General features: G+C 38.0%; 1 protein-coding gene across 1 annotated transcript in view; it reads right to left on the bottom strand.

The window, feature by feature from the left end:
• The window catches only part of LOC110454227 (fibrillin-2-like), a 111,652-nt gene that overhangs the window by 85,116 nt on the left and 10,225 nt on the right, over nucleotides 1-16,311 (bottom strand). Inside the window, exons 2-9 of the mRNA XM_021503636.1 lie at nucleotides 9,283-9,362; nucleotides 8,285-8,380; nucleotides 6,839-6,934; nucleotides 6,168-6,365; nucleotides 5,441-5,566; nucleotides 3,581-3,706; nucleotides 2,014-2,166; nucleotides 1,439-1,600 (exon numbers count right to left, since the gene is read on the bottom strand). Of these exons, the coding sequence (XP_021359311.1) occupies nucleotides 1,439-1,600; nucleotides 2,014-2,166; nucleotides 3,581-3,706; nucleotides 5,441-5,566; nucleotides 6,168-6,365; nucleotides 6,839-6,934; nucleotides 8,285-8,380; nucleotides 9,283-9,362 (1,037 nt within the window). The remainder of the gene's footprint in view (nucleotides 1-1,438; nucleotides 1,601-2,013; nucleotides 2,167-3,580; nucleotides 3,707-5,440; nucleotides 5,567-6,167; nucleotides 6,366-6,838; nucleotides 6,935-8,284; nucleotides 8,381-9,282; nucleotides 9,363-16,311) is intronic.

Genomic DNA, 16,311 nt, shown 5'->3' with positions numbered 1-16,311 from the left:
GCATAGTTCTACAGAAGAAGTCGTTTGTAGCAATATAGCCAAAATGCCCCCTTTTGGACCTGCCCCTCAGCCCCTTGGGGGGTCAGCCCAACCATTTGTACAATTTTTAATCTCCACTATCAAGGGATGCTTCCAGTCAAATATGGTTGATATCAATCTCTTAGTTCCAGAAAAGAAGTCGCTTAAATCAATTTAGACCAATTGTCCCCGCCCCTCAGGCCCCTGGGGGTCCAGACCCAAGGTTTATACAAAATTGGTTCCCCTTCACCCAAGGATGTTTCAGACCGAATATGGAACACATCTTTTCATTCCTACAGAAGAAGAAGGATTTTAAAGGATTTGCTATATTTCCCCTATATACTCAGGCCCCTCAGGGGCCAGACCCTCGGTTTATACAAAATTGGTTCCCCTTTACCCAAGGATGCTTCAGACCAAATCCTTTAATTCCTACAGAAGAAGAAGGATTTTAAAGAATTTACTATATTTCCCCCATTGGGCCCCTCCCCTCAGCCCCAGGGGGGCCAGACCCACCATTTAAACAAAAATTGTTCCCCTTTCCCTAAGGATGCTTCTGACCAAATTTGGTCAAAATCTGCTCAATTGTTTATGACTAGTAGCGATTTTTAGGAAAAGTTGACGGACAACGGACGCCGCGCCTTTACATAAGCTCACTTGCCCTTAGGGCAGGTGAGCTAAAAATGAAACATTATAAAAAAAATCAGAGTAGTAGGACAAAAGGTGGTCATATTTCTTGATAAACTCATTTTAAATCGAACGTATTTTTGGACCCAATACAGAAAACATGTTCAGAATTAACAAGCTTATAGTAAATTCTCGATTATAAATAAGTCTTACATTTGTACCCCTAACACAAAAGGAATTGAGAAGTGAACATAAAAACTTAATAATAAATTGTGCATATAAAAAACTAATTTTGCAGGTCCCCTTGGACGCGTTGTAGATGGTTTCTACTTTATTTTGATATACAATTTTTTTTTTGTACTTAAGGTATTTCATACAGCGTCATGTAAGTGTATATAGTTTGTAATGGGTTCATACCTTTCCTCAAAATGAAAAAAATATGTAAGTTGGTTGGTATACCCATGTCAAGAACAATGTCAATAATGACCTTTGCAGAAATTATTTGTCAAAAATACTGTTGATTTTGTCTGAAAAGTAACTTTGGAATGCTGAATTTGAGTGGCGCAAAATTGAATTGAATATTATAATTCATGAAAAAACTTACCTGTACATGCATTCCTAAGTATCTGTGTATTCACTTTTATCATGAAAAATGTAAGAAAATGCTTCAAATCTCAAGAATGATGGCATAATTGTATTTTCATAGTGTGATTATGAATCTGAGAGGTATTCTGAGGATGGAGACCTGGATATATACTTTAGCAAGTACAACACTTCAAACAATTTTATTCCTTACCGATACAAACATCCGGATCACTTGTAGGTTTGAATCCAGCATTACAGTCACAACGGTAGGCCTGTAACGTGTTGACACACCGAGCGTTGGTACACAATGTGGGAAACAGGCTACACTCATTCCTCTTCAAATCAGACACTACACATAGTTCTCTGTGGGCATCTGAACACAAAGCAATTCATATTTAGATACCAGTAATGACACAAACAACCAATTTTTCATATTTAGAACGAGCACAGCCCCTGTATTGAATATCTACAGGAATATATGTGCATGTATCACATTCTGTTACCGGAACGGGAGAAGACTCGTATAGACTATGCCTGTTGTCTAATCCCTTTGTTTTGAAACAAAATATCACTCTGAAATGTTGAAAATTACATTTTTTAACAATTTGAATTATTCTTTAATTCAACATAAAATTAAATGGGGCCTTCAACATAGTGTTGGTTTATGTTAGAGTGAACTTCAAGATGAATGTGTTGTAATAAGAATCAGGGCAGATAGAGAGACGTACATAACCAACCCATGTTTCACCTCAGACCTGGCCCTGATTATAGAATGGTCATACTGACCTGAGTTTTTTTCGGGACAGAGTTGACAAATGGAGGAATTGCCCCAGCCTTTCCCCATCTCACAGCAGCAGTCGCGCAAGGACAACAGGATTCCCATGGGATCAGCACAGGTTCCCGCGGAGATGCGGCTAAAACATGTCTTCCTCTTAAAAACTGCAACCACAATCAGCAAGAGGTTTAAGTATGTTCCTTGGTTTATAAGGACCAAGGCTTTCAGTTGACCCTTGACATTTAGCAGTTTCAGAAGTCAAATAGATTTATCCCTGAATTTTGGAGAGTCAAAGCATATGTCAAGTAGACATGAGATTTTAAAATCTAGCAGTAAAATCCTATATGAGGAGTCATAAACATCCTCAGGGGGTTTACTGAAATGAAAGCCCTGCAGGAAACATTTATTAGGAAAAACTTTAATCAAATATCTTCAGCCAGTCAAATCTTACAGAGTATAATGACTGGGATACAAATGGGACCAATTGACTTTTAACCTTACATTACGACTTTGATCATAAGGTAAGGTTAAGGAAAGTGGTACATCACACGTATTATTCAGGTGATGCCTATCTGCCGAGTGTACAAAATTCACCCAAATACCTACGTTATGGATGTTTTTCAGCAGCATGCCATTCAGACAGTAAAATTTAACGACACCTGTGTGAAAAATACACAACTAAAACACATGGTCTTATTTAGATTTGCATGAATGCGTTGAAATTTGTTTTAAAATACTACCGCTGGTGTCTGTATCTCGAGCCCTGTCTAGACAACTTCGTACAATTATTGTCTTGTTTACATCATTTCAGAATGAGAAATACAAACACTATAGTAATATAATAACACTTTATATCACATCAATTTTACATATCAGATTTCTGGGGTAACTAAAACCAGGGCATTTATTTGCAATCTCGGCATGAGGTCCAGATACTACAGTCTCGGTCCCATCAAATTTGTCCAAAAGGCAATTAAAGAGAAAATCTACAGGCAAAATCAAATGTCTGTCAAAGTATTGGGTTACATGTTTAAGTGTGTAGTTAAATATCTAGAGATTGTTGATTAGGTAGTAAAACCTGATACAACAGTGAAACATTAGCGAGTATTGGAGATAAATGCCTGGCATGCCTACTACACAGCTAAGCCTGCAATAAAACCAGCATCACATCCTTCCCATCAACAGCTTGTGTTCATAGGTGCTTAAGCACTTAAGATAAACAAGAGTGAGAAATCCCAAAAGCCTTATTATGCAATTTTATCATAATATTTTCCCTGATAAAGAAATACATAAAAACATGCATCCTCCCACGCTTATAGTGAAATATGCAATAAACTCCCTCTCTTCCAAAGATTTCATGTAAATAAGTTACCTCACTGCAAGTCTCAATAGAAAAACTTGTTATCAATTACCTCATGAACGACACAAACAATATCTCGCATATCAGTCCAAAAGACATGTGCCATAGATAAAATGTGTTTTAAACTTGTTTTTCCCTTTCAACTACTTCCTTCCGTGATTCATGATCATGCTACTGTGATACTAAAGCAGTGACAGAGAAGGATTGAGTTTCCTTACCTGCACACTGTGTGCGGTCAGCATTGGTTTCATAGCCCGGATCACATACACAGAAATAGCTGCCTTCTGTATTGGTACATTTTCCATTTTCACATGTGTTTGGAATGGTTTCACACTCATTTATATCTGAAGAAAATATAACAATTATTGCTTAATAATGATAATCAGTAAAAAAAACACCATAATGCAGAGTTAGTACTTCAAAATATGTCCTAAAGAAGTTTTCTCCAGTTTATTAAGAATGATTATGAATGACACCTAAAAATCGTATGAACTTTTAAACACCTGAAGTATGTTATATTTACTTTGATGATCCAGGGAACACTGTAGAATAATGAACATTTCTATAAATGTCCTATACATTGAAATAGGTTCATGACTTTATGATCACATTTTTGTATTATACGGAAGAAAAGATTTGATATAGGGTATTCAGATGGTATAAAACATTAAAACAAATTTAAGAAGATGATCGACCTATCACTGCCCCACATTACATTTGCAAATCAGTGATTTTTGTACTTACCCACACATATAGGCTTGAGTGATGGGATTCTGGTATTCACACATCAGTGAATCTTGTACTTACCCGCACATGCCTGAGTGATGGGATTTTGGTATTCACACATCAGTGAATATTGTACTTACCCTTACATACCTGAGTGATGGGATTCTGGGATTCACACATCAGTGAATATTCTACTTACCCTTACATACCTGAGTGATGGGATTCTAGTATTCACACATCAGTGAATCTTGTACTTACCCACACATACCTTAGTGATGGGATTCTGGTATTCACACATCAGTGAATCTTGTACTTACCCACACATACCTGAGTGATGGGATTCTAGTATTCACACATCAGTGAATCTTGTACTTACCCTCACAAACCCGAGTGATTGGATTCTGGTATTCACACATCAGTGAATATTGTATTTACCCTCACATACCTGAGTGATGGGATTCTGGGATTCACACATCAGTGAATATTGTACTTACCCTCACAGACCTGAGTAATGGGATTTTGGTATTCACACATCAGTGAATCTTTACGCACCCTCGAAAACCCGTGCGATGGGATTCTGGCATTCACTATCAGTGAATCTTGTACTTACCCTCACATACCTGAGAAATGGGATTCTGGCATTCACACGTCAGTGAATCTGGTACGTACCCTCACCGACCTGAGTAATGGGATTTTGGTATTCACACATCAGTGAATCTGGTACGTACCCCTCACAGACCTGAGTGATGGGATTCTGGCATTCACACGTTAGTGAATATTGTACTTACCCTCACAGACCTGAGAAATGGGATTCTGGCATTCACACGTCACTGAATCTGGTACGTACCCTCACAGACCGGAGTGATGGGATTCTAGCATTCACACATCACTGAATCTTGTACTTGACTTCACAGACCTGAGTGATGGGATTCTAGCATTCACACATCAGTTAATCTGGTACGTACCCTCACAGACCTGAGTGATGGGATTCTAGCATTCACACGTCAGTGAATCTGGTACGTACCCTCACAGACCGGAGTGATGGGATTCTAGCATTCACATGTCAGTGAATCTGGTATGTACCCTCACAGACTGGAGTGATGGGATTCTAGCATTCACACATCAGTGAATCTTGTACGTACCCTCACAGACCGGAGTGACAGTTCCGTCAAACTTTCCATTCTCACATGAGCTATATTTGTACTTACCAGATACCCTAATAGACCTGAGTGACAGAGTTCGGTCTCCTCTCACTTTCACACATTAGTGAATCGTGTACTTACCCCCACAGACCGGAGTGACAAGAGTTCTATCTTTTATTATTTTCACACATCAGTGATCACTGTACATACCCTCACAGACCTGAGTGATGGGATTCTGGCTCTGTCCTGCCTTACATTCACACCGGTAGGAGCCAGGGGTGTTCACACAGCTGCCTCCCACACACAGCCCAGGTATGGCAGCACACTCATTAACATCTAGAAACATGGATACAAGGTGAATAAATTACAATCTCTTATTTTTGCTTTGATCTCTGGTCATTTATTTACACAAGAATAATCTTTTTCTTACAGTAATCTGCTTTGGGGAAAAGCTTACCGCTATATATCATATTACTTTTAAATTGGCCAATTTTTAAAAGGATAAACCGTCCTCATTATAAGCAGATTTGATATATCTCTAATGTGATATGATACAGCTATATATTCTTCACTATAAATAGGTAGAATGGTAACTTAACTGATAGTAAGTCATCATTAAATAATTCTATATAACCAACATGTTGATGTATCATACCATTACCAACTCCCATATATATTTCCTTCAATGGCAGCTTATTTTTCTAAGAATATAAAGACAACTCAAATTCCAACCATTCAGTGATTAACTCATTCACCCCTCAAATTTCATAATGAACTATTCCAATCTTTGACTTGGAAAAGTTCAAATGTGTCTTCAGGGGTGAATGAGTTAATAACTGATTAGTGGTACTAAATACACTAAAAACTTAAAATACTCCAAGAATCAATGCAAAGTAATGTTTTTTTTCAATTTAAAATCTTGTTAAAGTTTTCTTACCCTGACAGTTTTGAGCTTGTAAATTAGGAATGTAGCCCCTACGACAAGGCTGAGAATGTAAGGGACACTGCTCACAGGGCTTTCCCCAGGCCTTGCCTATAGTGGCACAGCACAGGGCCTTAGTACACACAACTCCGGTCAGCTGACCACGGCACATGTTGTCCGAGATTTGAGTAAAACAGGGTCCAGTTCTGTAATCTAACAATACAGATAACCTTGATAAAACAGAAATAAGTCAATCATGTAACAGTCTATAATTCACTGAATACATACATGATCCTGACACCACTAAAATTGACACTACCACCAGTGTACATGTTTCTATTGAAATCCTATATAATATAACCTGTCAAAACTGTACATCTTTATATCTTGATATATATATATATAAACAAATGCTAATACATCAGTCATTCCGACATTTCCCCTAGATTGGCAACAAAAGTGTTTCTCTGATTGGATATAAGATATGTTATCAATTGACTTAAATTGTAAATTTAAAAGAATTAATTTAAGATTCAAATTCAATATTTTCTATTCTTTCATTAACAATGTGTTTCAGAGAATTAACTTTAACATACTGTTTTACACATAATTTATATAGTACATTCATATCTGTGGATCATTGTACTTATCCTTAACCAAGGTCATGTCTACTTGGCTGCCCTTACCATGTTCACACCTCCGACCAGAAAATCCATAGGAACAAGAACAACGGTCATTTCCAACACAACGACCTCCATTCATACAGCTTTGGGTACATACAGCTGAAATGAGATGCAAATTCATCATTTTCGGAAGTATTAGTAATCTTTGCATCAAATTCAAAAAAAAATATACCATAAGTTTGCATGAATTAATAAAAGCAATAAAATTGAAATTCACTCATTCAAGTATGGATCTTGTGCAACGGGAAGTAGAGTAATGCTCTACCAATTGAGTATGAATCAGGCGATTATAATTACTAATTCTACTTTTAACAGTTGACCAGATGTTTATATAAATTTGGATGAAAATGGATGTTATTTCACATCCCTCATGAAAGGGATAACAACATATTTAAACTAGTACCATCTCATTGACATGTAGCTCCTGGGAGACTTCACACCAGAGATTTGGCATTTGTTGCGACAACTTTTAGATTATCCGTGTTAACATGAAGTGCATACATTGTATATGGTACCACCTTATTACACATTACACATGTAATTTAAAAACTTTACGAATCTGGAGAGCACATGAACATTTACAGAAAAATTGATCCAAGGAAAATATGAAATGTACAGTTTAACCATAGGTGTTTGAAATTCTGACTGTGAATTGAGATAAAAATCATATAAAAAATAAGGGTATTACTATATATAAAAAAAAGAACAGTTCCTTTTTTATATTTTTTTATATGATTTTTATCTCAATTCACAGTCAGAATTTCAAACACCTATGGTTTAACCACACACCTGCAAATTCTAGCACTGTAATAGTCAAGGTATGTGTTGTTAAATAATGTCACCTCGAAAAATCTTAACCAATGCCAGTCTTTGCATATTTTTTTCCAGAATCTGATTAGTGTTTACTTTAGGTCAAAAATAACACAAGTGTGTAAATAAAATTGTGTTTCTGGAAGTATGAGTGTGACTTAACCAAACATACGAGTTACTAAAACTTGAAATGCCTCATGATTGAATCATCTGGTAGACCTATAGAGGCCTACTGCACTATATTTACTACTGCATACAGTATCGACACTGCACAGTACTAAGCCTACAGCATTACAGGAGCCATTTTACCTTTCTGGCGAAATCGCAATGGTTCATTGTTTTCAGTAAATTACACTGTTATTAAGAATATCTTTGATAAATTATGAAATCATCTTTATATATAACACCATCATAGGCATCAGAGTTGTAAAACATACGGCAAATTGCCAGAATTTGATCGAATGCCGGAGAGGTCCATCCTCAGCACCAATCTGCCCTCTACGAATCACCGTCAAAAGAGCGCTTCATTTTGTCGGCAGAAATCGAAGCGCTTTTCAGACGCTGATGAGTAGTTAGGTCCCACTAAAGTTTGAGTAGGCCTAACTTAATTAAATCGCATATGAATTATCAAATACTTACGTGTTGTTCGGCAGGCGGGTGAGATGTTGCCGGTCGGACATAGACACTGGTTAGGACGCATGCATATCCCTCCATCACAGTTCCGAACACAGATCGCTACAACAAAACCACCAGCCTGTTAACTTTATTCACAGGATACTTGCCTCATCTGTCCATACACCTATAATATATCCTGTATCCCGTCTTGAATCAGATACAATTTAAAATAGGAAGGTAAATTTCAATACGGTGTTAATTCGGCCATTATCATATGATGTGATGCACGTGAGTTTGAGATAACCGGTATCTTATCTTTACTGGTTTAACCGTTTTAAGCGGATACGCAAATGCACCATTATGACAACACAGGTACTTGTCACATTGACTATTAGCAATGTCAATTTTAACGGTTTTCAACATTTTAACGGTTTCAACATCAATGTATACGAATTAGATATGTGTAGCTAACTGCAGATACTAGGGATGTCAGACGATTAGCCCTAAAACCGTTAGGCCCAAAACTGTTACGCCATAATTTTAATTTTGATTCATATCGCCCCCAACCATTTCCAAATCTCGAAATTCCAGGGGTTATTCTCTCTTACATTATCTGATACCCCTGAAATATGTCCCAACGTATGCAGAGGCTCTGAACACACCACAGTACCTTGTGGATGAAACCAGTAGACTAGTTTGGTATTTATTTTGACGTACACCAAAAGAATCGCACAGCAGCGCAACGGTAGCATTGGCCGTCTTTGAAAGAACGAGTAGCCTATCAGACTTAATGATGTGTCTTTTTTTGTTTCCTAAAAGCAACCAAATAGTTAACCTCGTGCCTTCGATTTCGTCATAACTTATTCAGGGGTGTGGAGCAGAACCTCTGGATTTTCAAGGATGGTATATATAGTAGCATTCCAAAATGTGACAGACACATGCGACTTGGGAAGGCACTTATTTAATACAGGATTACATGAGGAACGGTAAGAATAAGGCATGTGACTGAAGAGGACACTTACGTATGACACATCTGATGTTGTTGGTGGGTCTGGTCCAGCCTCTGCAGCAGTATTGCCGGGTGGAGCCGCATACATTAGGTCTGTAACATCATGTTATACTCAATATACTGTATATATATATATATTATCGGTCCGTTTCAAAATTGGGAAAAAAGTATTAACAATGGGAAAATGTTTCAAAAGTACTACTTATGTTTACATTGTCATTTTCATGGCCAAACCTTTGAGAGAGAAGAGCAAATACATCGGGGTGACTTGGATTGAGAAGCACCAAGGCCAAAGCTTTAATACTTTAAGCTTTACATAACAGTATATACCACCGTCCTATGTTCCTTTTAACCGCAACCCGACATGCGAACAGAGTGAAAAGCATTGGATGGCCACTCAGTGCAAGAAGGAAAATCGCTCAGTGTTGTGGGGAGCACATACTTGCTTCTTTTGATTAACAGACGACCATAGGAAAACTGTAGCTACGCAATTTAATAACTTCTCATTCTCTTACTTTTATCAGCGTCGAGAGTATGAATACTTTTGGGATACTAAAAGTTTATTGCAAGATTGATTTGGCCGATATATTTAGGTGACATACACATCACATTGGAAAGCGGCAGATCACACGTTTTTACCTCAATATAATCCGGAACTTACCAACTTGAAAACTTTTTTTATAGCATATCGGACACAGGTCTTAAGAAAAATGGCAGAAAGAAACTTGGATTTAGGGATAAGTATTTTTCGTTAAATGACGTCTGCAAACATTAGATGGTTCTATATGTACCGACACACTTCTTGTATCTGCAAACCTCCTCTGGTGTATTATCGCAGATAACTCTGATCGACACCAATCGGTTATGTAGATTTTCTGTTGAAAATTATATATGTTTTATCCAAATTAAATATTTGTGATGATTTGCAAAGTAGTATTAGATTACGCAATCCTTTGCCATAACATGGACGCGAATTTGGAGAAAAAAAATAGCAAGCCAGTAAAACGACACAGCCTCTACTTTTCAAACGCATCAACTATTTGAAACGGTACAGGGATTCGATAAGTAGGATCAATGTTTGACTTGATGTATAATAAGTATCAGCGTCACATTTCAACACGCAGGGTTGTAAAACTCGAATAGAAAGTGCAGCAAAAGGATAATTAAAAGCCACGGTGAAATATAAAATGTACAAGGGTCGGTGGTTTCTACTTTTTCTATCTATTGCCACAAGAATAGTTGTGGAACTTGATGTCAGTTCCTCAAAAATAAACGGTATTGTGCGTATGAAACAACGTCAGAATTTAGCGAAAATATATGGGAAATCAATCGGATCGATATGGAAATCAAATAAGAGGCACATAGGGCCTGTATCGCTCACCCGGATATTTAAGCATTCATGGCCTAGTAGCATGAAAGTGTTCGTCTCTTCATTGGGTAGATATCTTAACCGCTTTCATGCTAAGTCCCGGGGGGTGGGGGTCTGAGAGGCTGGACCCCGTGCCCAATCAAAGTAGCGTGACTTTTTTCATCCATTCATGCCCAGCAACATTTCATATAGTTATGGGATGGGAATCTGAACCACCTCCATGTTATAACCAGACGACCATGTCCCTAGAGGCAGGACAGGATTCCGAGATTATTTCTAATATCATTGTACTTAACATCATGTTTATTTTGCCCAGCGTAATACGTGCAGTTTTAAGGTGAAGCATCTGGCCATTTTTAAGATATTACTCAGGGATGGGGATCCGGGGACAACCAAGTTAGCACGGACGTGTTCCTGTAATTATGCAGTCTATATATGTATGTATGTGGTTATCTTTAAGCCACATCCCACATATGTTTATATAACACGATAACCCTGAAAAAAATGCCTTGACATCCGATTGTTTGTCAAATTGAACTACCTGACATATCGAGCTGATTTGATATATTGGTGAACGGAATTAAAAAAAATAAAAAATTATAATGAAATAAAAGAGATACTGTTTTTCAATCAACTATTATTCTTTATTCACTATTATATATTCACATCCATGATAAGGACACTCTCCTGTGTCCTGACCAAATGTGCATGCGAGGTAGCTGATTTGTCAATGACTGTTGTGAAGAAAGTTTGACTCGAATTACCTTATGTAACGCTCATTCCGATATCTCCATTGTCACTTTAAGCTGGCTAGGTATGCGGACAGTTTGATGTGTATTCAATCCAAGCATAAAACGTTTTCATTTCCTACCTGCATTGTCGTTCGAATCAAGATTACGATTTGATCCGACTTCAAAAAAGATGTGTTTTCTTTGTGAGAAAGTAAACATTCCGGTAGTAAGGCAGCTTTGTCGAGCTACGTAACGACTTTTATTACCAAAGTTCATCGACATTACCAGGTGGATGTAGGTCTCATAGACTAACCACTGGATCAGAATCGTAAACGACAATTCCATCAAAGGTAAGACTACCGGACTCCCTGGAGAGGCCAAGAATGGACCGACATTAAAAACCTGCATGAAATAATGCTGACTACGTGATATATAAATAAAGCTGTGGGGATTGATCTGCTTTATAGGGGAGACAGGTAAGCATCGGCGACAAATGTATGGCGTGGTATAAATAGGGTGATGGACTTCAGTGATTGCGTTTAGCGGTAAAATGTCAGCGTGATATATGACACACAGGGGCCTGATAATTAATGCACTGATGTGTGTATGGGCTATTGACGTCTCCTGATATGTATAGAGGGTATTTTTAACGTCATGTAGGGATTAAGATCAACACCTATTTTATTTTATCATCTCAAATGAGTGAATATCATCGTCGAGTTTTGATATTTGGCCAGGTAACTGGTAAAGTGAGATAGTTTCCACCCAAATAAGAACTAGCTTACATCGGGAAGGTTCTACATTGCCCTGACAGGTGTGCTCGTCGTCACTCCAATTAACAGCATCTGGACTGTTTTGTTATTTTGTGACACAGGTGAACGACTCTAGCCAGGATACATTTTAGCCCGTCATAAAAATGCCCCCACCCCTCACCTTCTGAAGGATTTGTACTGTCACCAATTCTCAGGTCCCTGTGTCAGTTAGGTCCAAACATAAACACTGTAACTAAATCTCCAGCTCAAAGGCTCACGCAGGCGACAGGTACCAATAAGCAACTCGATATTCTATCTACTCATTACCGTTCTGAATATTATGATATCGAAACCTACACATATAATTTTCAAAGCCATGCTGATTTAACATCTCCTCTGCTTCCCAAACCATAACCATCATGAAAATAAATAAATAAAGGTCTTATACATTTTAAGGTACGCGTTTCTTTCATCGGGGTACTCCAAATCCTTGAGATTTTGGATGGGAGCGTCGTATCAAGCTTAAACAATTTGAACAACGACGCGAGATATTTTGAACAACACTGACATACATGTAATATATTTGGCGGCTAATATCATTTACAAAGACAACACGGAACTTTTTTTATAACGTAAAGTATGATATTGGAGGAACCATTGGAGGTTCCGTCTTAGGATCCTCGCGATAAGAGACCCAGATCTACAACGTTCATCAACTTCGTCAAAAAAAACCACAAATATTTTTATAAATCGTCTACATTCCATTCTGCGCTTGTATCAATATAACTATAATAACAGGGCCTGTTTTGATATTTTGGGTTTGTTTTATTCTTTTGATTTTATGTACGAAATCAAAATAATTACACACGATTCGGTTATAAATTGTATAAAGCTAACAATACAACGCACCCTACACTAGGTCAAGGTTTCACCGTTTGCTATCTATAAATAAATGGCACAACTATCTTCACCTTTCACAGAGTCACATTACGAGTCCAATATTGACTCGACACTAATATTAACATGGCACATCTGGACGGTAGCTGCCTGTACAGTGAGTTAGGGTAGTGGCGGGGCCCAGAGCTGGAAAAAGGCTCCTCAAAAGTGATGGTACGTACGGCAAAAATAAACCATATTTATATAAGTTCGAAATCTGGCTTAGAGCATGCAGTTATCTTTGCTAGTTTTTGTATTTTAGTTCTCACTGTCCAGTTTGTGATTTTGAAGTTATTTTGGCTTTGGTTTTTTAACAAGAACATGTTTAATTGCTGTGTAAAGAGGAACATTACATTTTCAGCGCTTACATTGCGACCCGAAGCCGTTAAAAACGCGGTTATTGGACGGATGGAACGACAATCTTACATGGACGATATGCTTGTTAACATTGGCGAGGTTTACAAGCGCAAAAACAACACAATAATCTGTATTACAAACGAAGTGAGCTCATTACATCCGCGCCCCTCTGAAACTTGCGCCCGAGAATTAGAAAGTAGCAACATCATCATCAATGAAACACAAATAAGCCAGCCCTGCCCAGGACAACAACAAGTAAATCAAAACGCATACATGCTTTACTCCTAGAAATGTTGTTGAAATTGCATACTCTGGACATAATAAAATGATCCTTCGAGTTACGATTGCGCGTTTTGAACAAACTGACATCTTAGGTTGTGAACCTATTGCACGATCCCCCCGATGCTCCATGGGTTACGCCCACTTTATCATAGCAAAATTGAAGGCACGAAAATAGTGTGTGATTTGTCTCAGGTAAAGAAACCTGACCAATCGCTAGGCCGATACCTGTCCGTTGAAGATTACAGAGGAGCGACAACCTACTTCAAAGCCAGTCAATTTTACCGTTAAGCGACCGCGAGATTCTTTTGATGTACACCAAAGGATCTAGACTGGATACCAGCCCTAAGCTTTTTTTGCGGAGAATTTCTTAGCTGCATTTTACTAGCTTATCTTCCCTAGTCAAGAATTTAGAATTCGGCATCCAAATGATCACAATCATTAGAGTTATTTTTTTCTTCTAAATAATTCAATATTCAAGAGACAAGTCTAGTCTTCTTGTCTCATCCATAAGGTGTCTCACTCTAAACCTTCGATTTTACTATGACATATTTCAAGGGTGCAGAGAGCGAAAGTGAGCGTAACACCTGAGGTATTGAGGATGTTGCACGATATGAATATAACAAACTGACCCCGCAAGTTGCAATTGCGTTCTGGACAAACTTATTCGTCCAGTTGTGATTGTATTGGGCGTTCTAATAATAACAAATCCTATTACTCCCTTGGTTGTGGACTTAACCACAGGCACATGAGAATTTGTTACAGCTGTATTTGTACCTAAACTAAGGTGTTTAGAGCTTAGTTTAGGTCCAAATATAGCTGTAACAAATTATCAGGTCCCTGTGGACTTAACGGAATGATCTGTCAAGTTGTTTTTGGATGTTCTTGACATAAGAAACCGGAAGTGGCTGTGTATTATCGACACGGACAACCTGACCCATCAGGTACCCTCGAATCGTGATTGTCCTGTACAATATCCTGAACTCTATTTTGCGTGTGAAAAGTACGTATTTTAAGGCAAAGGCGTAAGACCGGCGAGGTTATCAGCGATACCTGGTGCTCGGGTGCTTCTTTTAAACTTTTATTTTTTTGATTGATATTAAACATGAATAGCGTTAGTATAGAGCAAAACCTGTTTGTGAGGAATGCAGCCGTGGAGTGGGAGGCGAGCTGTGTACGTCATACACTAAAATATGGACTCGCGTCAATAACACTCATTTTTATAATGACTTGCTTAGATTCTTTTAATGACGGGAATGAACTATAATTTTAAATATAATTTTTGCAGGCTAGATCAAGGGGCTGAGTAGTTTACATCTGACAATTCAGTTTCATATCAAGGCATCAAGTGTCAGTGCGGAGGACCACAGGGACATTCAGGCGCGTAGCTGCCATGTAAGCAAATAAGCAGTCATGTGCACAATACCGCCTCGTAACAGGCATGCGCGATGATTTTGTAATTCTGGGTGTTGTTGTTCAATAATTAAGCATGTTCATGAATTTTATTCATTTTTTTTCTGGTGTGAATAGATTTAGCATAAGATATTACCACAGTGTCTTAGTATATCATTTTTTTCAAGATGTTGATGGTGGGGGCCCGGGGAGGGGGCCAGTTGGCTAGACGATACACTTTGCATGCACATTCTTTACAGTCCAGCTACGCGCCTTGCCACGAGTCGATCCCTTCTCGACATCATAGTATATGATAACATCCAAATAATGCTGTGAAGTGGGACGGGACTTATGGCTTGGACAGTCCCTGTAGCAGTGGAGAACCATCCTATATAGTAGCGGCTAACACACAAGGTGAACCGACCTAAAGTGACGGCCAAACCAAAATAATAACAACTGAGTACGTACTGAAAAGCAGATTAAAATGAGGAGTCTAGCCCTGCGGTCTTATATTTTCCGGCTGATGAAGAATCGCCATCATCAATACTACAGAGATCTGCTGATTAATCCATCTATTGATAATCATTTTATTTCCAGCTAATCAATCAATCGATTGACAGATCGATCGATCACCTGAGCCATCCATCAACACGTTGATCAATCAATCAATTGAACAATCGATCGATCGATAAATCAATCAATCCATCGATCAATCAATTGATCAATCAATTTGACAAATAATGTAATCAATAATTTCACCGTTTTATTTTTGTATCAGAGGAATTAGGCATGCTATTGATAGCAATCGGGTAGTGTATTTGGTACAAATTGAAATTAATGACTATTTTTTTCAGTCAAGATTATAGACGCCGCAACTACAAGAATAAAACTGTGTATGCTAACTGTACGGTTTCAATCGGTTAAGTATTACCTACACTGGATCATGCACTCGAAGGTTGGAAGAGGTACAAAATAGATATTTGATAAAGAAATTAATTCCTCCTGTATGTTTAACTTGAATTTTGAATATAGATGGACTTGCATTTATTAATTTAGTGTTATGAAAAAATATAACTTCAAACTACCCAATAAATGTGTCAGTGAGTCTAATTAATGAACAGCGAAACGAAAGCATGGTCGTCTGCTCCGGATCATTGCGCATAACTGAGCCTACTTTTAGACTAGGCCACAGCGGACAGCATCTGAAATCATTGGTTTTGTAAACA

The sequence above is a fragment of the Mizuhopecten yessoensis genome, unplaced genomic scaffold, assembly GCF_002113885.1.
Source record: "Mizuhopecten yessoensis strain PY_sf001 unplaced genomic scaffold, ASM211388v2 scaffold7725, whole genome shotgun sequence".
NCBI classification, from domain to species: Eukaryota; Metazoa; Mollusca; class Bivalvia; order Pectinida; family Pectinidae; genus Mizuhopecten; species Mizuhopecten yessoensis.
This window is presented reverse-complemented; position numbering and strand designations above follow the sequence as displayed.